This window comes from Strigops habroptila, chromosome 2 (assembly GCF_004027225.2).
Source record: "Strigops habroptila isolate Jane chromosome 2, bStrHab1.2.pri, whole genome shotgun sequence".
NCBI lineage: Eukaryota > Metazoa > Chordata > Aves > Psittaciformes > Psittacidae > Strigops > Strigops habroptila.
Window position 1 is genome coordinate 39,669,503 of NC_044278.2, and position 22,927 is coordinate 39,692,429.

The 22,927-nt window shown below is 37.8% G+C and overlaps 1 protein-coding gene across 8 annotated transcripts in view; it reads right to left on the reverse strand.

The window, feature by feature from the left end:
- Window positions 1-22,708, reverse strand: part of GK (glycerol kinase) — a 37,643-nt gene extending 14,935 nt beyond the window's left edge. For 3 of the 8 annotated variants that reach the window (XM_030471258.1, XM_030471218.1, XM_030471266.1), the window contains exons 1-15: window positions 22,527-22,708; window positions 14,888-14,961; window positions 14,114-14,220; window positions 13,371-13,448; window positions 12,353-12,432; window positions 11,254-11,391; window positions 9,510-9,619; window positions 8,827-8,893; window positions 7,715-7,732; window positions 6,694-6,729; window positions 6,001-6,068; window positions 4,568-4,610; window positions 3,811-3,891; window positions 1,825-1,903; window positions 268-364 (exon numbers count right to left, since the gene is read on the reverse strand). In XM_030471258.1, coding sequence (XP_030327118.1) covers window positions 268-364; window positions 1,825-1,903; window positions 3,811-3,891; window positions 4,568-4,610; window positions 6,001-6,068; window positions 6,694-6,729; window positions 7,715-7,732; window positions 8,827-8,893; window positions 9,510-9,619; window positions 11,254-11,391; window positions 12,353-12,432; window positions 13,371-13,448; window positions 14,114-14,220; window positions 14,888-14,961; window positions 22,527-22,604 — 1,154 coding nt within the window. In that variant the 5' untranslated portion in view covers window positions 22,605-22,708. Of the gene's footprint in view, window positions 1-267; window positions 365-1,824; window positions 1,904-3,810; window positions 3,892-4,567; window positions 4,611-6,000; window positions 6,069-6,693; window positions 6,730-7,714; window positions 7,733-8,826; window positions 8,894-9,509; window positions 9,620-11,253; window positions 11,392-12,352; window positions 12,433-13,370; window positions 13,449-14,113; window positions 14,221-14,887; window positions 14,962-19,643; window positions 19,769-19,911; window positions 20,413-22,526 lie in introns of all 8 variants that reach the window. The other 5 variants (XM_030471225.1, XM_030471234.1, XM_030471241.1 and 2 more) reach the window with 4 other exon arrangements.
- Between the last annotated feature and the right edge of the window lie 219 nt (window positions 22,709-22,927).

Here is a 22,927-nt window from a genome sequence, read left to right on the forward strand (position 1 = left end):
CCTCCCCAATTTTTTTTGTGGATGGGGGGGCAGGAGGGTGAGTAGCTGAGCTAGCTAATCCTTTTTCTTCTAGTAGCAGCTGCTATTTTGAACTGGTTAAATACAAAAGAGAAATGCAGTAGTTGCTTGAAGATACCAGAGAGAATGATGTATCAAGACACATCACAGGAACAAAAAGAACAATTTCACATACCTGGAAGGACTAGCGATAGTATTTGTAAAATCATTAAATCTCCCTGCAAATGAAGTGTTTAGTCAGACTCTTACCCCCTTGCACTGGGTTCCCAGTACGGTGCATACAGTCCTGAAAATGCTGGCACAAAGTAGCAGCCATAAGAAGTCCCCACTTCTGCGGCCAGTTTTTCTAATGCACACACACAAACAGTCTTCACTTAGCTTTTCACAACTGTACCAACACTTAAATATGACACTTAAAGGTGTTATTAGTTACATAGGGAAAATACTCAGAATATGTTAGGCAGCTACAAAAATAATAAAGCCACATACAATTAGAAAATACAACTAACTCTGGCACCCTGCTTCTCATTAACTAGTTTTCTATTTGTAACAATATTAATGGAAGATGGGGCATAGGGAGTTGCGGGAAACGTAAAATGAAAAATCAAAACTGAAAATCAAAATTGTATACTCAATATTCTGATGTAGATTCTGTGAGGTTTTCAAAGGGTATCATGTGGGTAAAGAATGCAACCTTCAAAGCAGTCCAAAAGGTCGCACTTTACTTGCATCTAAGTCAAGGCAAGCAGCTGAAACTGGATCAAGACCAAAGGGAGTTAAGAACTAAATTCTCATTAATTTCAAATGGATTTAGAGTTCTAAATTCTCAGCTTACGTATATAATCACAAGGCCAGCTACAAGGAAATCTGAAGCTTCTTAATATCAGAGTAATAACTCTGGATATCTGAACTCCCCAATATTAAAATATTTTTGATTAAAAAAATTACATTAAAACATCTAGATCTGAAAAGGAAGTAATGCTAATGTGCAGCTCCTTCCTATAAGAAGAAAGGAAAATGGTTTTTTCTGCTTTTTAAAATTTATTCTGTTTGCAATGATCAGAGAAACATAGCAATAGAGAAAAGAAGTAGGAAAACTTCTTCAAAAACTCTTTTTAAAATGGTACTTTCATACAAACTCTACTTAAAAAAGGAGTGAAGGGAGAAGGAAGGACATGTCCAAGGAAACAGGAAGAGATGATGAAGTCCCATATGACTTTACGAACACTGACAAGATTGAAGTTCTTGAAACTCAAACCTTCCAAAGGTCTAGGCAAACTTGTGAAGCCAAGAGGTATTGTAGTGTTTCAACAGCTGGCTAATTCACGTGACAGTAGTTTATATTCTTCTGTATGGTCTGCAAAGCTTTGTTACAGAACAATAGACTGATGTTTTAAGTTTTTGCTTAATCTTTGAAGTTTTATGTAAAATTAGAATTCTAATTTTTCCACCTTTTAATAAAATACAAAATTAAAAATATGTAATTAATTGCTTTTTAATCCTAAATCTCATAAATCAGTCACTTCCAAACTGCTACACTTGCATGCTTCCAACATACTCTCCTTTTTCAAAGTCTGATATATTCCTAGTTTCTATAATGTCACACTCCAGGTTGTTTCAGTTGAGCTTAAGCAGAAAATATCAGCTACCCAAATGCTAAAGGATTACTGTATTATTAGCCAAAACGGATTATCATCCTCCACAATTCCTTTAAGAGGCAGCTTTGCAAACATTCCAGACATCAAGACATTGGAAAAGAGAACTTTAAGAACTTAAAACTTTAAGCTCCAAATTGTGAATACTTACCAACTTCCTGTGAAGTCTTAAGGATACCTAGATTGTCCCTCAGCCAACGAACAACAGCACCAGCTATTGCAACAGATCCCTGAAAGAAACAAAATCACTACAACATTAGGAGATGACAGTTGATAGCTTTCTGTTCCTTTTTACAAGGCTGGAGAGGAAAGGTAGCTGTGGCCTCCAATCGCAGGCTTACAGCACACTCAAGAATGCTCTCCATCAAACCACAAGTTTCTTGACAGCTGGAGACTGCCACGTAAAAGTGGCAGCCTGTTACACAAGCTGCATGTTGTAAATGGTATGTATTGCACGATTTTTGCCACGGGGGGCAGTTACCATGACATTTCCTAAGCAGACTTCTTGTCTGTCTAATTTAGGTCTTCTCCTGAATATACCATTATGAGGTCCAGTAGCCTCATCCTTCTTTTTCTGACAAATTAAGATTTTTATGCTTTGATTTGAAAATACAAGACTGATTATGTCTAGAGCTTAAATACAAATGCCCAGACAGAAATGTAGGTACTTGTATTTGCCAGCAAAATTGCTTTGTTGCCTCAGCAAACAGCCCTGAATGGCTCTACTGTGTCATAGATTAATGGCATGGCTCCCATCTCATTCCAAAGTCCAAATGGTTTTCTCTACAAGACAATTTCAAGTCTACTAGACTAACCTTCAAGTAAAACAGGAGCAGCATTGTATTTTCATTCAAAGCCACTGCTAGAAGGAGCAGAGGTGTTTTCTAACCAGCTAGCTATTACAAGATACGGATTTGATGAAAAGAAAAGGCTGAATCCACATCTTTTGCCTCGGTGTAAAGTGTCTAAACCAGCAGACTGTAGATGATTCTAGCGTGGATACAGGAGAAAAGATGCTTAATATCTGTTCTTGAAGCCATTTCTTCAGACAGTTAACATTAAAGACTTGGAGATGAGGAAGAAGCAAAGTACACATGCATGTGTTTCAGCATGCAGAAATACAAATCACTCTCAGGACAGTTACAGTTATTGCTTTGAGAACATGGGTTAAAAATAAAACAAACTTCTCACACACCCACACAGAATGAAAACTCCAAAGTTTGCCAGAACATGGCAAATGCAAGATCAACTTTCCTTAGGAAAGGAAAAGGAAAGGTACACAGCCTTCTACATCTTAGAAAAGTACTGCAAGCCACAAACTATTCTCCCAAAGCAAAGAAAATCCTGTGTCTGTCTGTTTCACATGGAAAATGTAGGCTCTCTACAAAAGGTCAATGGCAGCCGAGAATACAGTATGCATGTTTTGAGAATAACTAGTAGATCAAGCCCGCTAAGCAACACAGATGGAAGAATTCTGTTATTCCCAATGAAGCTTTGGTGGCAAATAGGTGCTCAGCTGGTCTGTGCTTCAGAAGCAGAGCTTTAGAACAATGAATCTGAAGTTAAAATAAAAATCGAATTTTCTACAGGATTTGGATGCCCTCAGAGTTGTGTGGAGAACTGAGGAACTAAACTCTGGAAGTAGGTACTTAAGTCTCAGTAGGTAAAAAAAGCTCAATTATTAGAGGCTTCTTGCCCCAGAAATTTGATTCTATTTTTAAAAGTTAGAAGTAAAATCCATTAGAATGAAATGAAAACAAAAGATATTTAGCTATGACTTTTATTATGAGAGGAACAGTAGTACTTTTCCCCCTCTTTTTTAAAACCACTTCTAGTATAAACATTTTTGTGTTTCATTTATTTACATTTATTACATATTTGAAAGACTGTGTAAGAGAAAAAATGTTTTAGCCATCATGCCCTGAAAATATAAGTAATGCAATGTAGAAATATTTTTATTAGATTACATGTTACAAATTGGAGATAGGGCTAACCATAACCACACACAAGCCTTGAGGCACGCAAGCTATAACACAAAGTTATTTTGATTTCCATGCAACTGACGATAATGTAAGGATACTAGAGAAGTAAACAAGAACATGTATCACTACAAAACTGAATAAATTACTGGACTTACCTCTAGTGCATAACAAACAGGTTTGTCTCTGCCCAGTTTGTAAGCTATTGTGGTTAGAAGACCATGCTCTGAAAACACAGACTAAATGGGGAATGAGGAAAGAAAAGGTAAAGCATGAACAGAGACAGAAAATAGTTAAATAAAAATATTCAAATTATAATAAACGAGAGACGAAACCTTCAATGAAAAGAAAAATAAATAGGGACAGTTTAAACAATGTAAATTATTAGCCACTCTAAATAAACACCTAAGAGAGATCCCTCAGATTACTGGTGTTAACTCTCATTTCTACAAGCTGCTTTAGATCTTTCTAGCCTCCTCATAATAAAGAATAGGGGTTCTTTAGAAGGAGATGTGAATGAGAAGGAAGCCAAAGCTTTGCATTATTTATTCAACTACAGAGAAACAATGGGAGAAAATGAATGGAAGAAATAAAAAAGCCAACCCAAGGAGAAAAGCACATGGTTATGTAAAAGAACACTCAGCACTTCTGGGTGATGTTAAGAAACATATACAAGGAAAGAGCAAGAAACTTGCTATGAAAAGTTCTTTTTTGGAAACTTAAGGAGCTAGGAAATGGAGTCTTACTGAAACACCTTGAATAAATTATTCTTTTCTATTTTTTCAGATTTCAGCATACACTTTTCCTTATGTCTAGCAATATAACTGTTATTAATAAGAAAGGCTAACACACAGTTGTACTCCAGAGCTTAAATAAAGATTGTAAAAAAAAAGTGAACTAAAAAATGCAACTGACCTTCTGACCTGTATTGCACAACAAGAAACATCCTGTTCCATACCTAGCATGAAAGCAAAGACAAGTTAAAACCAGGATGTTTAAAGGATAACCTGTTACTGCAATTCATGAATCTGTGACTCCCCTTTGTAGAGTCAAGACACCACAGTTTTGCCTCTTGACAGTTATGTTACCATTAACTATGATAAAATCATTCTCAAAAAGTTGATTCAAATGCAGTCTGAAGCTGAAAAATCCAGTCCCAAGCCTCTCTCTAACTCTTTCTTGAATAATACTTGATCAAAGATCAGTACAGCTGAAAACGTGTGAATTCCTCTTTGGTGGCAGTGTTTACCGACTTCAGTTTAAGATGATTACGAAAGCTACTTCATAAAATAAATATTTCACAATATTAAATTCAAGCTTTTAAAGGGAAAAATTAAAGAAATTTTGTTGCCGGCATTCAAAGACCACATCACTTATATGTGTGTATACACATACATATAAGGACACGAATTAATAAAATTTAATTACTTATAAGCCACTGTAACTTATTCTAAGAAATTACAAGTTCCCTACCTTTTTAATACTCTGAAAGTTAATAGCTTAAAATAGTACTGAGATATTCTTCAGTTGTATTTGGAGAGAAAAACAGTAAACAATTACACAAATAGGTTAAAAAACCCCAGAAAAATCTCGCTTTTACCTTTTTGTTTAGTTGTATGAGTGGGGTTTTGTTCTGTTGCTGCTGGTTTTGGGTTTTTTTTTTCTCAAAAGGTCTCTTGCATTATGAAAGTGTTTCTTATAAAAATACTTTGTCACAGCATAATTTAGAACCATGTTTGTTTTACTAAAATACACTTACTAAAATACAAGGCCACTAACCATTAAATTTGTGTATAAATATAAAAGATAAGGTGAAGGTTAATTAGCAACAAGTATAGATTAATGTGTAATTAAATCTGTGAAAGTCCCATACTGTGTATGTACCTACATGCTCAGTTAAGCACATGGCTGTAAATGGAACAGTAAGTCATTTGATCAAGGAGCTTTTCCTCAAATTAATGTTTGATTACACCAGTTGCCTGATTTAACTGACCATCTATTTTAACCAAGGGACACTAAGAGGCTGAGAAATAATGAAAAAAACCCCAAATGTAAAATTCTCCACACTCAGCTAGACACAGAAGCAAAACCAAGGACTGTAACTGAAATGAACCTTTCCTGTCTAGCAAGGCTGAGGGGTTTTTGTCATTCAAGTCTATGCAATCTAACTCACATGGCCACTGTTTTATATAAAGTCAGGACACTCTTTACTTTGTAGGTCAACAGAGTCAAAAGGTAGAGCTGTAGTTATGGGGTAAATACAAAAGCATTTGGCAGTTAGTTTGAAAGAGAACATAATACTAAACTCAGAACAGTGTGTTTATGTTACTACTTTCATAATAACTTACGTATTTTTTGCCTGCCCATCTTGAAAACACATTTGCCCAACAAGAGCAGCAGACTGGTCACCCAAGCACTGAAAAGAGAGGTTTGGGGGTTTTTTAGCAAATGTCTGCAACATTGATCACATGCATGAAAAAGGAACACGAACAGATACACTTTATTGTACTAGGAGCACACAGGTAATTGGAAGTGAGAAAAAATCTACAGAGATAACCTGTGCTTTTTACTACTCTTTCCTTTGTAAGAACTGCAAATGAAATGTGTCATGCTACTTATGGTGAACAATTTAAAGAAATAAAAATAAAAATTTACTATCTTTGTGCATGTTGTATGGAAAAAAGCTGAGAATCTGCTCAGCATTTTTGGATTATGCATATACTGAACTCTTTTTATCTATAAAGCCAGGCTTGCTTCCATTTTGTACTGTTACTTTCTTAGAGATCCTAAGTTTGCAACAGCACTACACATATGCATCAAAGCTGCCAGCTGTATTTCCACAGCCAGATCATAACTTAATAATGAAGAATCTAGTCAATTAATAATTCAACTTCAAAAGTTTAGTTCATGTTTAACATGAAGTAGAAAACCATCAACTTAATTCGTAGCAGGATTCCCCCATCTTAAAGCTTTTTCCAGTGAAGATACGTTCATGCAGAAACAGGCTCTTATCTCAGAATCTGAGTTGAAGTAGGACTTACTCCAGAAATCGGTACACCTGTCAAAGCTCCAGATTTCTGATTCACAAAAAGAGAAAGAAAATCTCCAAATTAGCTTTCCATGATTACAATTGAAGGCAATGAAAAAGCAGCTAAACTATTAATGCTCAAAGGAAAACAAAGAAGGGTCATGTAAGCGGCATGGTTCAGTTCGGGTATACAACAGACTTCAGCTTAATGCAGCTCATGACTATAAACACTAAAAACCAGCAGGAAATTTACAGGTCTATCTCATGCCACCTCAACAGTTCTTAACATAAGTTTTGTTGAAATCATAGTGTACAGAAATCTGTGTCATCTGTGCAGTCGGTGTCAAGTGTAAAATGCAAAAGTGCAAAATGGTAAAGTGAACAGAAAAAAAAGTGATTGTGATGACACACTAAGCAAAGACAGATGCCTCACTTAAGACAGCATTTTAAGTCTCATATAGAACTTTTCTAAACATTACCATGTAGTTTTTTAGTTATATTCTTACAACAGATATCATAAGAAATCTATATCCTGACAATTTTTACTTTTTTCTTTAACCTGTTTCTTTGTGCAACTGTGAAAATCCATTTTCAGTGAAGCCATGCAAGTGTATTTCCAATCTGAATCTTTTTCTTTAATTCTCATTTTTAATTATCTGGATTTAGGTAACTGAGTTTATAAATGCACTAAAAACCCCGCCTGAATCTGGTATTTCACTATAATAGAATGAATGTTTGTAGACAGAATGGCATACTTTTCTCATTTATAAAACAAGACATTTGATAGCCCGTAGCTGTATTTTTTACTTCACTATAAAAAGATATATTCAACAGCCTGTAAAATAAGGCAAACACATATATCAAGATTACATTTTAGAAACAACTTTGGCATGAACCTCAAATTTGGAAATACCTGACAAATTTATTGGTCTAGGAAGTGTGTTTTTACTAATCCTTAAACCAATGGAAATGCACAGCATCTGAACAGAATGGGTAAGATGTAGGTGGTCAGCCTAATGGAAGCCTCTACTCACCAGGCTAGGACAGATTTTCTACAGTCAGCAAAAGGAAGAAAAAGGAAAAAAAATGGAAGGAAAGGGGAAGAGAAACAAAAGTTCACATTTAAAGTGACCAGCAATAGTGTTTCAGTTGCCAGGTTTCCATGCTGTTTCCATTTACCTCACTCATTCAGCTTAATACAACTAACTCTCATCCTACCTTCACATTATTTACATTATAAACTTCTAGTGGCATCTCCATTAACAGATTAGTAAAAATACTTACGTCAGGCAAGTTAGAATTATATTTTACATAAAATTCTCATAACTTGTCTTAATTATAAAATGTTCTTGTATGTTCTTGTATGTTCTTAGTAAACAACAAACTACCAAGAAAAAGAATGGAAAACCACAACATCCAGTTTATCTGATTCTGAAACTAATAAATTAGATGCCACTGTATCAGAACAGTTGGTGCTGCATCAAAGTAAACTTGAAACCTCAGTCACTTGATGACAATTAATGATTTATTCCTAATATTCACAGCTGCACTGTAAAGCAGTGTGATTAAAAAGAGATATTCCAAAATATGTTTTGATTGAATGCTATGTAAATATACATAGCAAGAGAAGTTTGTTTTTCAAAAAGAAGGCAATCTAAGGTGTCACTTGCGATTTTCCAGTTCACAAAAACTGACTAATCTTGCCCTTGGTTATGTGGAAATAAGACATCACACATCTTGTCCAGTCCTCTTAGATCATGAAGACTTCCATGGTGACTTTCATAATTTCTTTTCAGAAGTAAAAATAGTTTGCTCCAATAACAACAATCTCGTTCTTTTAATCTACTGATTAAACATGGCATACTGAAAGGTAGTTTTTAAATCAGTAAGTCACTGTAATAAAAAATTAAATTTTTATCCTTATCAAAAACCTCTCCTGTCTTGTTTTGTCTATTTGATACTCAGAAAACAAGAAATACTCAACTTCATTTCATATTATACAATAGATAATGACACACTAATCATAAATCAATCAATACTGGTCTAGGAAAAACTATTAGACTTTATCTACGGGAATTCTGACAAATCTACATTGATATAGTCATATTTTTACAAGATTAACTTCACACAACACAAGAAAACATACCATCAGGCCATAAATCTCAGAGGAGCTTCGTACTTTTGGGAGTATTTCCATAGGAATATCAAAGAACCTGAACACAATACAAAATAATTTATATATATATGTGGTCAGTGCCAAATCAGAAAGCTTTTTGCATTTATTTTCTTAAATATGTCCACGTTTTAAAGAAAAAAAAACTGTAAAAGGAACTTTGACTTCTAGGATTTAATCCATCACTGTGTTTTTCCATTTGTTACAGTACATGACACTGAATTATGGAGTAAAACAGCATATATTTGAATATTTTGAAGACATATGCAACAGTTTCATGTGGGAAGTCATTCCTCTTCCAGCAATATCTTTATAACATAGTTGTTAATAAATTTAAATTTAAAATAGAGACACTATCATTGTAAGCGACTTACAAATGTAATTAAGGTATAAAGAAACTATTAAATGTCATTGTTTCCATGAACCAGTCTTCCACCTACAGAAAAAATCTGCTACTTGCAATTAATCCAGGCTATTGCAATTTGGACATCTGGAGAACAATGAATCTTAACTACTAATGTAATTTACTAACAGTAAATTCAACAGTAACTGCTGATCTTAGTCTAGATAAGAGATTCTTACTCTTAAATTAACCTCTTCATGCAACACTTACAGAATCTATTTAAATAACAGTATTATTGAAAAACTGAGCTTACCGGCAGAGCTCAGGATCCCACTCCAAGGAATGAATGTTGAACAACATTGTCCTGCTGGCATTGGTTACATCCGTACAGTGAACACCTCCATTCTTTCCACCTGTCAAACTCTGAACAAAAAAAATACCAATAGTATTCACCAAGCAAAGATAGAAATTTACTTAAAGAAATTAAAAAAATTATTTCTGAATTCACAATGCTTTCAGCTTGGAAGTGGGAACTCTGATATTTCTCTGACAACCAAAGAGGCAGACCTGTTACAGTGGAAGAAAGGCACAAGAGAGGTAATAGGATTACAACAGTACCTCCTGGATTCTCATATTGCAAAGGTAGCTGATGCACCTTTCTGAAGTCCAAGATATTTCCAAAAGCATGAGCAAAATCTTACAGCAACCTATAAATAGTAAACTACACATAAGCATCTACCAAAAAAAGAAAAAAAAAATAGTAATAAAGGGACAATAAAAAGTTCATCTAGTATGATTTCCTGCATGACATCATTGTCTCTAAACTGGAGAGACATCAATTTGATGAATGCACCACTTGGTGGATAAAGAATTGACTGGATGGCTGCACACAGAGAGTTGTGGTCAATGGCTCAATGTCCAATTGGAGATGGGTAACGAGTGGTGTCCCTCAGGGGTCAGTGTTGAGACCGATCTTGTTCAACATCTCTGTTGGTGACATGGACAGTGGGATTGAGTGCGCCCTCAGCAAGTTTGCTGATGACACCAAGCTGTGTGGTTCGGTTGATACGCTGGAGGGAATGGATGCCATCCAGAGGGACATTGACACACTTGAGACGTGGGCTGATGCCAACCTTATGAAGTTCAACCACGCCAAGTGCAAGGTCCTGCATCTGGGTTGGGGCAATCCCAGGCACAGCTGCAGGTTGGGTGGAGAAGAGATTTAAAGCAGCCCTGTGGAGAAGGACTTGGGGGTGTTGGTTGATGAGAAACTGAACATGAGCCAGCTTCAGTATGCGCTTGCAGCCCAGAAAGCCAACTGTATCCTGGGCTGTATCAAAAGAAGCGTGACCAGCAGGTCGAAGGAGATGATCTTGCCCCTCTACTCTGCTCTTGTGAGACTCCACTTGGAGTATTGTGTACAGTTCTGGTGTCCTCAACATGAAAAGGACATGGAGCTGTTGGAGCAAGTCCAGAGGAGGCCATGAGGATGATAAGGGGGCTGGAGCACCTCCCGTATGAAGACAGGCTGAGAGAGTTGGGACTGTTCAGCCTAGAGAAGAGAAGGCTGCATGGAGACCTCATAGCAGCCTTCCAGTATCTGAAGGGGGCCTCCAAGGATGCTGGGGAGGGACTCTTCATCAGGGACTGTAGTGGTAGGACAAGGGGTAGTGGGTTCAAACTTAAACAGGGGAAGTGTAGGTTAGATATAAGGAAGTTCTTTACAGTGAGGGTGGTGAGGCACTGGAACAGGTTGCCCACAGAAGTTGTGAATGCTCCATCCCTGGCAGTGTTCAAAGCCAGGTTGGATGGAGTCTTGAGCGACATGTTTTAGTGTGAGATGTCCATGCTCATGGCGGGGGGGTTGGAACTGGATGATCTTAAGGTCCATTCTAACCCTAACTATTCTATGATTCTATGGAAGTTTAATGGCATTTCTTTGTATTCACATCACTGCGTGATCAGTGGGCATCATACGTCACAGTATTTTGCACAGGAATTTGTATGATATGGAAATTAATTTTAAAAAGAGTGATAATAAACTCACAAATACATACCCATATAAGCCATGAGTCAATAGTCCCAAACATAGCTCTTCCATCACCAACTGCTTGCTTAATTTCTTCCACATTATCCAAAAGCCATCGAAGTTTCACTGCACTAAAATAAGTGCTAAGTGGAAGACCAGTCCTAAACTGTAAAATAAAATTAAAAAAATCATCTAAATACCATATGAGTATCCTTTCCATGAATACTGTAGTTACATGTAAAAATAGTGATTGTAAGTGAAAAACCAAAGACAAAAAACTCAGAGAAATTGCACAGACTTGTTCTTTAAGTAAGTATTAACCATACAACATGCAAGTCTGAAAATATAAACAAATGATCAGTGCATTAATGGACAAAGATCAAAGCTGATCTAAATGCAGTTCAAAGACCATTTATGTGGAAATAGTTGTTTGCAGAAATCCTGTCTTATCTATGATATCCCCATACGACTAGACAGCTAGTAACGACAACAAAAAGGAGTAGCACAACACAGAAAAGATGGAATTTGTATTCAATTAAAACCCAAATGGGCTTTTATGATTTCTGACATCCATTTCCTGCCTACAGGAAAACATATATACAGAAAATATATACAATTTATACAATCAATCAAGGAAAATATAAATCAAGAATTATGACACCTTCTTTTATATAAACCCACATATAAAAGACGAATGAATTTGCTTTTATGAACTATCTTCCAGTTCTCAGATTGGCTGCAATTGATTTCATTAAGTCACGAGAAAGGATAACACATTTTACATCAATAAATTACTTTCCAAATGTTTTTTTTCTACTTTTAATTTTTGTGTGTGATGTTTACTTACCATTGGATGATTAAGTCTCACTAACGATTACTCATTTAACTTCTGTACTGAGATATGTAAGGAGTGTTAATCACTTCTTTTGAGGAAAATAAACATTTTCCAGTCTCAGATTGGTGTATAGCATTATGCACATCTTTTATTATTTGACAAGCTAAAAAGGGACTAGATGTTACAACTGATTTATTTTGTTTTGGGGAATTTTAAGCACTCATCTCAAAACATTATATACTGCAGCAGTAAGAGTTTAGCTACTATTTAAATGTTCTGGAATATGTCTTACCTTAAAAAAGGATTTGTTTTTTCCTGGAATTTTTTTAAGAAGACGCTCAACTGTTGCCTGGGTTCTCAGGTCAAGCCACACTGAAAACATGAATAAATGAACTTATCAACTGATTTAATACAGGAGAAGTGACATGTACAAGCTTATTCTACAAAACTAGAGCTCTTGCCAGTAAATTCCTGTCTTTTTTATTTTTAGCTTTTCATGTAGTCGGAAGAATAATGTATTGCCATTGTATTTTAAATGCACTGTTGTAAAATTTAAAAATGGTTAGATAAATGCATTGATTTAGGAGAACAAACAAGTTGAGAAATCAAATATGATTTTCCACATAATAGGATATATACTTTTCTCTTTTGGAGCATAAGAAAATTATTGATACTACTTTGTTTACAGCAGATGACTGTTATTAAACTAAGAGGTTAAAACAAATAGCAGGCTGATTATTTACTACCCCTATGAAAACTTTGAACTTACTTGCTACATCAGACTTATCAAGGTACAGCTGGGCTTAAGATAAAGCTGTCAGCAACATAGATTTGAATATAGAAGAGTCCTGTTTTTTCAAAGATACTGTGCTACAGCTGACGTAATCTGAAAAGCTAAGGTAAGTTAAAAGTAAAACTCAAAAGCAATAAGATTTCATTAAACCTGTTAACGTGTTTTTCCTTTGAACTTAAATCAAAAGTATCCTGAAAATGTAGTAAGCTCCTTCATTTAAAAGGAAGTAATTTGGCATAACTCAGAGCTTCATTACATGGCCAGGGATGTACAAAACCTCTCAGGAACATTGTTTTTTTTAAATCACATAAAGTGATTTATTAAGTAATAATTCTAACAGAATAGTTTTTTTAATTGCACTGGTTTATACAAACACACAGCTTATGACACAGACATCAAAAAATCAAAGAAGTTAGTAAGCTTGGCCACAATGAGATCTGCACAGGAAGTAAGGAAAGCATTTTTCCATAACATGCTCATTTTATGATCTTATGTAATTCAAAAGTATAGTAGTTACCAATAGCATTATAAAGAGGTTCTCCAGTTGTCTTGTCCCAAACCACTGTTGTTTCTCTCTGATTGCTGACTCCAATGGCTTCAGGACAAAATAGAAAGTATCCTTTTCAGAAGGTTTGTTTACCCCTTTTGGGGGGTGAGTAAGGGAAGGGATAGGTGGAGAGGATGGAGGTATTGGTAAGGAGAAGAGGAAAGTAAATGGGAAATAAAAAGCTTCCAACTTGTTCATGTTATAATCTAGAAATATTACTTTGAAATCCTCATCATTCAACTTTTGCTGCTTAACTTATGTGCTCTAAATATTTTTTTTTGACACAAACTGAGACAGCAACAACACTGACAGGGAAACTTGTTTTTCCCAATCAGTCCTAATTTAAATTTCAGAATTTCTTCATTCATCACTTGTCTCTGTTAAGTCTACTTTGTAGATCCTGCATTGCTAAAATAAATGAAGGACTTATTTTCTCATTATTCCTGCCAAACAAACTGCTCTCAATTCCAATTTAACATTTTCTTTGGAGCCAGCACATTCTGCCATGGTTCATTTTTATTGACTTAAAAACTACAGAATCTGAGTTGCTCAACCATAAGTATGTTAAAGCCCTCAGTTAGCCTTAAATAGTAGGAGATGAGGCCCTTAACGACATGGTTTGGTGGTGGACTTGGCAGTCCTGGGGTAACAGTAGAACTTGATGATCTTAAAGGTCTTTTCCAACTTAAATGATTCTATGATTTTATGAATACCTTTTATATTAGTGATGTCTATGTTCAGTTGTTGCAGTTTCTCACAGGTCTTTTCCACACATTCATGGACAGAACTTAATATTTCCTTTGGATCTTGTTCTACCCATCTTTAACAAAAAGTAAACACCAGTTAATAAAAATGCAAAAAAATCACATTTAGGGAAAAAAAAGAAATTTTTATTCTGAAAAAAACAGCTGAGCATTTGACAAAATCATAACTACAAAGTATGTTTTACACATCTACAAAAATGAATTTCAAATCCTTTTTAAACAGTAAATTGTATTTTCACAAGAAAAAACCTACAGAAAACAAAAATTTTTCTTTTGCTTTGGCAGAAGGCTTTGGCAGCAAATGTTAGGTCAGCTAAGAACAAACAATCAAATAAAATCACTTCAGAGAACATACTAAGCAATATATATAGTCTAAGATGAAAATTATGACTGAATTGTGAAAATGACCACCTTTACCACTTTAAATGAGACTTTAAGTCTTGTTTAAACTTTAGTTGTAAACTTCAAAGTTTAAACTTCAAATACGTTAATGAGTGTTAGCAGTAAAACACTAATAATTTTTAGTTTACGTAACTCTGAGCACATACCGGACACTCCACGTGAGGTTTTTTATATCATTTTTTCTATCACACAGTCTTTTGTAGCAGATAGATAGTGTGTTCTCAGTTAGTATTAATCAACTTCAGTTTTGATCATTCATAGATAAAAATATAGATGCCCTACAAAAATGTACACAAACGAAAAACCACAGAAAATTCATACCCTTCTTTAGGGAATTTCTGCATTATCTCAACTTGATGGTGGCTCAATAGCTCTGATGTTTTCGCATTAAAAACCTGAAAATAAATTACACAACAAAACTTTCTATGAACACAGAAGTTTAAACGACAATAAATTAACATTTATTCTTTTGAACAAATACAGTGCCCTTATAATTAATAGCAATTTTTTACCATCAACCCAAATATCCATGTAACCTGGGTTCAGATATATGAATTGTAGTTACTAAAGTATGCAAAGAATATTTTGGTAAGCTACGCTGTCAATTATAACCGCTTTTAGGAACAGTGATTTTAAGAGAAAGACAATCATGTGTAGTTTAGAAACCACAAAAGGAACCAAATGGCGAAGAAAGAAAAAGCACTTACGCAGAACCCAGTTTGTTTCAAAACTACAAATACAGAACTCATGAACAATCTGACCAGAAAAGAATGTCACTGCAGCCACACAATACATTAAAAAAAAAACTGAAGAAAAGTGACTTAGATTTGGTTATACTACTATAAAAAAACCAGCAGCGTATAGAATCCTGAGGACTATACTAATGGCTGTTCTTAAGGAATCACAAGTTAGAAGCTCTGCCTTGAAGTAGAAGCTCAGCTAGAATATACAACGCTCTTTAACCATCAATGGACTGTTTCTAAAAGTAACTGGCTGCAGCCAAGCTAAGATGTCACCCAATAAAACATCCAACTCAAGTGTACAATGGGTAAGCCAGTATAACTGACTGGGCTATGATGATCTTGTGAAAACGGCTTTTTCTCACTAACACCATGCATAATCTTTTGCTTGAAGAACGTTCAGGGACCTAGACAGTAAAATCTAATAGCAGACACAGGTGAACTGCAGAACATGCCACTAGGACACCATCCTATCTTTTTATGGCAAGCAGAGGAGGGTCAGATATAGAAACCACTCTAATCCTAAGGACAAAATTCCATTATACCCATCCACTTCCTAGGATACAACTGCATCTTTTCTAGACTTATTTGGTAGACTTCTCTCTTCTCATTCCACAAATGTTAGAAATTGCTCTTAAAGCTTTTAATCCACGAACTCTTGATTTCATTTAGATAGTACAGTTTACTCTGAAACTATTAGAACAATCCTGACAAAAAACAGATGAAGTTTTAATTCTCCAGTTTCTTTGAAACTTTAAAGTGTATCATTAAAGTGAGATTTTGAAGTTTAGAAACATTCTAGTTACATATTAGAATAATAGAATAATTCAGGATGAAAGGGACCTTGAGAGATCTCTAGTACAACCTCCTCATCAAAGCAGAGTCAGCTATGAGATTAGACCATGTTGCTCAAGGACTTCTAGGCAGGTCTTGAAAACCTCCAAGGATAGCAGCAGCACAACCTCTGGAAAATACTAAAAGCTAATTTTTCCCCTCCTCTACCCAGAAAAGATGTCTTAAAAAGATGCATGTTCATCTTTCTCTGTTATCAGTTGGAAAGTTTACATAGAAAAAGCACCACTGTATTCCTACCATATTTACTTATCTGTGTTTCATCTACCAGCTGAGGCTTGATATGAAGCTACCCTAATGAAAGGGTAAGCCCTGTCAGTAGAACATATTTGGAAGAAACTCATATAATGGGATAGGGGTCTTAAAACACTATCCAACAAAGCTAATAGGAGAGATTAAGTTTTACATATATGCAGCAAGACTTTTCTTACTTGAAATTGCCTTTCTGCCAGAAGCCCAGTAACATTTACTAGGTTTTTTATAATAAGGATAGAAAGATAGAAGACTTTATTGAAACAGTATGTATCTGACCTACTAACAGTGTTAAATATAATTCGGTAATCATTCACCATTAATCATTCACTAGTTCTTGAAACAGCAGGCAGTGCATAAGGATTCCTACTGATAGCAGAAAATAAATACAATTAGACAAGGTCATTCATTGAACCTGGAGTGTAGGACCCACATATAATAAAGCACGAAACTCTAGCACAGCAAAGCTTTCTGCCTCCTTCTAAGCAAGCTGTTCTAACAGCAATAAATTCTCAACAGAAGCCGTAATACTACAGATGCATAGATCTTTTCATGCCCACAGAGAACTAGGTAAACACGCTCTCCTAATCCATCACAAACAAAACCGCAAACTTTTGACATCCTCAACAAAACCAGTAGACACTACCTGCACCTCCGGGCAAGGGATTAAAAATTTTCACCAGGAACAATACCATGTTCCACAGTGATAAATAGAATCCTGATACACACAAGGATGACAAACACAAATGAGTCATTACGTTAGAACCTAGAAGATTATAAAACAGGGAATATATAAAACAAAAGGGATCTCCCCTCTTTCCCTGCCCACCCCCCCCCAAAAAATGTTGCCAATACTCAAAAAATCTGTCCTTGTTTCTCTCTGAGAGTAGTGAGAGAGAGATAGGTGTCAATGAGTAATTCAGAGGTTAGTACATTGTTGTTGAAACAGGTTTGAAGCATATGTCTGTCACTGCTTTTGTTCTTTTCATATTCATTAAGAACTGCTTCCAATTTATTATATTGATCTGTCACTTCTGGGGGTAGGGGAAGACAAAGTGAGTTTTATCCTAATTTTATCAGCAGTCACAAAAGAATTGTCTAGGCTAGTGGACATGTAGAGGTGTCTTGAACAGAGATGATTTGATGAAAGACAGCGAAAACCACCAGATACGTACTGCATTATCTGGTGAGAGATTGAAGAAAAGGGTAAATAACACAGTCCTTCCACTTCCAACAAATTATCATACAGCTTGAGCCTTAAATCTCAAGAGCAGAGAGAAGACAGACGTACTCAGCTATGCTGTATGTAAGCAACCACAAGGGCTGATCTTTATAGAGTCTCTAATATAACATATGGCATCATAGGTAGGGGTGCAAAGAGTTGCATGGCATTACATTGAGTCTTTATTGTCTCAATGGAAAAGAATTCAGATCAATCAGTTGTAATAATTTTCAAAGATGAAAATAAATATGAGACAGAAACATGAGGCTTACGGAAGTCAAGCAAGAAGCTGCACAGCTGAAAAGACAATAGTGAAAGCAGATTTTAGAAGTAACTTTTCATTACTCTCACAAGCTTTGCCACGTAACTCTGCCTGGAGAAAAGCTAATTCTGTTGGCCTATGCTGTATCTTCATGACTTTTGTTAAGCCAGAACAGCTATAGCGAACAAGCTCCTAGCTCGAGTTCTGAAACTGCATTGAAATCAACCCAACTGGGGGAAGGATGACAAACAATAATTCTACCTTTAGCATTTCACTAGCATTAACAGGCAGGCAGAAATTATGAATAAGTAACAGTTTAACAAGTTTCCCAGAAATTATCTTGCTTGGAAGGCTCCTGATGAACAGATCTCCCTCCCCTCTCAAGCAGGTGTCTCTTCCCTTCTGTGGGAATAAAAAGCAAACCTGAAATGTATTTGAAGTGATAAAAGCTAAGAGCTAGGAAAAAAACTAAAGTATTTGCAATATTTTTAACCCTTCTTTTTAGCTATACAATCAAGCTTTGTTTTTTTTCCCCAAAATGTCACATTACTTCAGTAGAGGGGTGAAACATTTCCCTCTGAAGGGTAAGCTTAATGGATACTAAGTTTTTCCTTATCTAAAACCAGTTTTTCTTTACTGAAAAGAATGCTGAAAGTGTGATACAGCTTTATTTGAATGTTTCTTTTGAAATGAGGTGGGGAAAAAAAAATGTCTGGGGCTGACTGATGAAGCTAAAACTTGAAGTACTGTACATGTACTTGATTGTATGTGTACTTCACTGAATATTTTTATTCTTCTTGTTCCTGGATAAAATGCCAGACTTTACGCAGCAAATATCTTGCAAGAGATCAGCCAGTGGTTAGGCTGGCCATTAGCTCATGATCCCAAGGCTTTTGGCAAAAGAAGTTACAATGGATTTTTATTATACAATTCTTGAATAAAATGGAATAAAATGGAACATGATACATGCAAATATTTAATGAAAATATTTGGCAAAACATCTAGACCAGACCTTAGTCATCTGGGTACACTCGTTTAACCTACTCAATTTATTTTCCTGCTTGATATCTTAAAGAAAATGAGCCTTAAGCAGTTGCACTGGTACTTAAAGCACTGCACTCTCCCTGGTAACCGAATCTGTTATGCAGACTCAACACAACAGAAAAGTTGAGATCTCAAAAATAATTACAGTTCATTTTGCAAAAGCAAGTAGCTTAGCAAAGAAAAGATCCAAATTAGGGTTCCCAGAGGCTAAGACTACAGCATAAGCTAAAACTGTATGTATGTTGTATGTGAGAGGCAAGGATAAATAAGTAGCGGCAGTAGCAGAAATGTAGCTTCGTTCTGGTACTTCTTTATCGTCTGTGCTCATATAGCCTCATTCACATAAGCAGGAGAACCTCTCAAAACTTGTGTCCATACACAGAATAATTAATTCTGGAAGGAATCTCTGGGGGTTGTCTAGCCTGACCCACTGCTCAGGTAAGCTTAAATTTAAAGTTAGACCAGGTTGTTCAGGGCCTTTTCTAGTCAGATGTTGAGTATCTGCAAGGATGGAAATCCCACAGGCTTTCTGGGTCCTTGATCCAGAGCCCTTCATAGTGAAACATTTCCTCCTTACATCTATTTGAAATTTCACTTGCTGCAACTTGTGTTCATTGCCTGTTGTAATTTCTGTGCACATCTGACAAAGGGCTGGTTCTGTGTTCTCTACAAGACGTGGTCTGATAGCTGAAAACATCCTCTTACACTTCTCTGTGAAGAAACAGCCCTTGATCTCTCAGCACCTCCTTGCATGCTTTGTGCTGCAGCGCAGTGATCATGTTAGTGACCCCTTGCTGGACGAAATCCAGTTCTTCAGACTCTCTCTTCCTCTGGGGGAAACAAAACCAGACACGGTGTTCTAGATGCTGCCTCCCAAGTGCCACACAGATGGCAATAATTACTTTCTTTGATCCACAGTCTGCACTTTTCCTAATGTGGTTAATCTTCACCAGCACAAGAACACACTGCTCACTTCTATTGAACTTGCTTGTCCAGCAGGAACCCAGGTCCTTTTTCACCAAGCTGCTCCTTAGCCTTCTGTCCCAAGTGCTGAACTTTGTTGAACTTAGGCTTCTGCCAGGCCACTTCTTCAACTGGAATTCCAATGAACTGTTCCTCCCGTCTGTGGTGATCTGCAAACTTGAGAGGGCATTCCAACCCATCCCCCAGGCTGTTAACAAAAATACTGTGGGGTATCACAGCATTTTCTTTGCTACTGACTGCTGTGGAACACCGCTTGTAAACTGGCCACCTGTAATTGTAAATTCAGACTCTGAACTGTTGACACTACCCTTCAGCCCCAAAGGACCTGCTAGTTTTTCACCCAGTCATCTTTAACCTGGTCAAAATTGTGTGTCTTCCATCTTAAAAAAACAGGTAGCAGTTGTACTGTACTGCTGAATAGAGATGTGCAAAGTAACCAGCAATTTCATTTTGACTGGTGACTTGGTGAAGATGAAAATTGTTGGAAGCACTAGAGAAAAAAAATAATGTAGAGATCATGAGAAAAAGGTATGGAAAACAACTAACACAGTAGAAGATAGAGAGGCAATTAACACAGCCAAGAAAACAACTTGGGTAAAAAGAACACCATATTACATTTTGGTTTAAAACTTTTCAAAGCAAAGTCTCTCTTCTAAGTGTGGCAATCTCATCCCAGCACAGAATTCTCCAGATACATGTTATTATCTGAATGCCTGATGCAGCTTTTAGCAAATCCTTGCACAGTTTGCCCTCTCCTTCCCCCTTACCCCATGTTCTGATTTAATTCAGTGATGTTGTATCTTTTTTGCTCAAATCCACATAACTTTATTATCATCATAGTTTGGTTGCACTGCCAAACTTAAGACAACATTGTATTTTGAAATGAACTGAGTGAAACTGGGATGGATACAAGAAGAATTGAAGAGTGACAGACACAATACACTTAAAAAAAAAATAAAAATTATTACTTCATTTGTGTAAGCACCTGAATCCTTGAACAGAGGCAACATACCTAATGTAGACAGAAAAAACTCCCAACTGTATACAAGCCACTGATGAATGCATCTAGTGCAAGAAATCCTTGTTAGAAGAACTTGTAAAAATACTGGTAAAAAGAGCTTCAGTACAAATTTAAAGCTTGCTGTGTCACTTTTGGTTCTACTAATGTTAACCTTTTAGGCCAAGAAAAACGTTAACCTGGCATACACATAAAGCAGATAGAGTTTATCTTCAGGTGTTAGAGGAAACTTCTCCAAATTCTTTCCAAAAAGGACTCCTGACTGGCATGCAAGATAGCCTGCTGGTGTCATTTGTCAGTTTGGAGTTTCTCTCCACCCCCAGATCTATGTTTTGTCATTTGACAATCCCATGAAGGTCGTGATATTGAGTAATAATGGTAACACAGGTCAAGAAGATATTCTAGTCTCCTGCTTCATGAAAGAGCATGCCACATGGGGAAAGCATTGAAAAAAACCTAAAACCCACACAAAACCAAACCAACTACACACACACACACACACACACACACACACACACACACACACACAAAAAAAAAGGCGAGGGCAAGACAAAACATTCCTCTTCCCAGCTGATCACATTTGGCAGCATTTTGCATCTAGTCATTCTCCACTCCATTTCTACAGTGGAATTATCGTTGGGATCTAAGTCAAATCACTATGAGTTATTGACTCAGCAACAGGTCATTTGCAGAGATTCGCATGCAGGAAGTTTGTAAGCTTCATATATAATAGCACCATTAGTTACTTTCTATTGCATAATAGGGAAATAATTAGATCCTTAAACTAAAGGGCTTATATAGGTTGTTATTATTATTATTATATTAACCACCCCATTCTTAAAGAAACTATCTTCCTCCAGAGTTTAAACAAGCCCATCTCTCAGAAGGTGTACAAGTTCAGTCACCTGAATACCTACAGTGCCCAGGACACACTGACATTAAGGTTGTAGCCTCCGGAACTGCAGCAGTCATTCCAACCGGCCCAAGTAGGTTTTAGATGGGAATGCAGCAGAGTCATTGCACTGTCTGAACACTGCTAGCTAATCACAGTCACTCAACTCACGCGGATCTATTTCTACAGCACCTGTGCACCTTGTCCATTTGACTTCAGGGCGACAGACCCGACAGGTTTAAAACACAGCCTGCTCGAAGCAGCAGGATTTTGCAGTCCCCTCCAGCAGCACCTAGAAACGCTGCCCTCCGCTTTGCTCTGGGGCCGGCCGGGCACGGCCGCTCCCCTCCGTTCCTCACGGCGCGAGCAGCGCTGCTCGCCCCTCAGGGCGGCGGGAAGGCGACGGGGGCCCGATGGCCGGGGGACACCGCCGGCCGGCGGCTCCCCGCCCCCCGCCTTCCACCGGCGCTCGCTTCTCCTCGCGGCGCGGCGGCCCCGGCCCGCCGGGGGACAGAGGGAGCCTGTCCAGGGCTGGAGACAGGAGCCCCGCGCGGCCCGCTCCCCCCGCCCTTCCCCAAGGGCACAGAAGAGGCCGGAGGAGCCCCGCGAGGATGCAGGAGGGGATCGGCAGCTCCCCCGGGCCGCCGCCTGCACCCCGCAGGCGGGGCCGCCCCACTCCCCGCGATGTGCTCACCAGGAAGCGAGTGGAGCTGGTGCCCTGATCGATAGAGCCCACCAGTGGCCCCAGCATCATGCGATCGGACGCGGCCATGAGCCCCGCTGCGCTGCGCTGCGCCGCGCGGTGTGTCCCCTCAACGGACAGAACCGGCCGCGCTGACGCCACCCGGCAGCTCGCGGCCGGCAGCGCGTGGCTGGAGGGGTGAAGCCAGCGGCGGGGGGGAGGCGGGGCGGGAGGCGCTGCCGCGCGCATTGTCAGCCCGCAGCCAATCAGCGCTCGGGGCGCGGCGGGGGCGGAGGGGCGGGGCGGGGCCGGGAGCGCAGGAAGCCGGCCAACGAGCTCAGGGCGGGCGGAGCGGGCGGGGTCATGCGGCGGGCGGCGCGCAGCGCGCCCCCTCCCGAGAGCCGCTAGCGGGC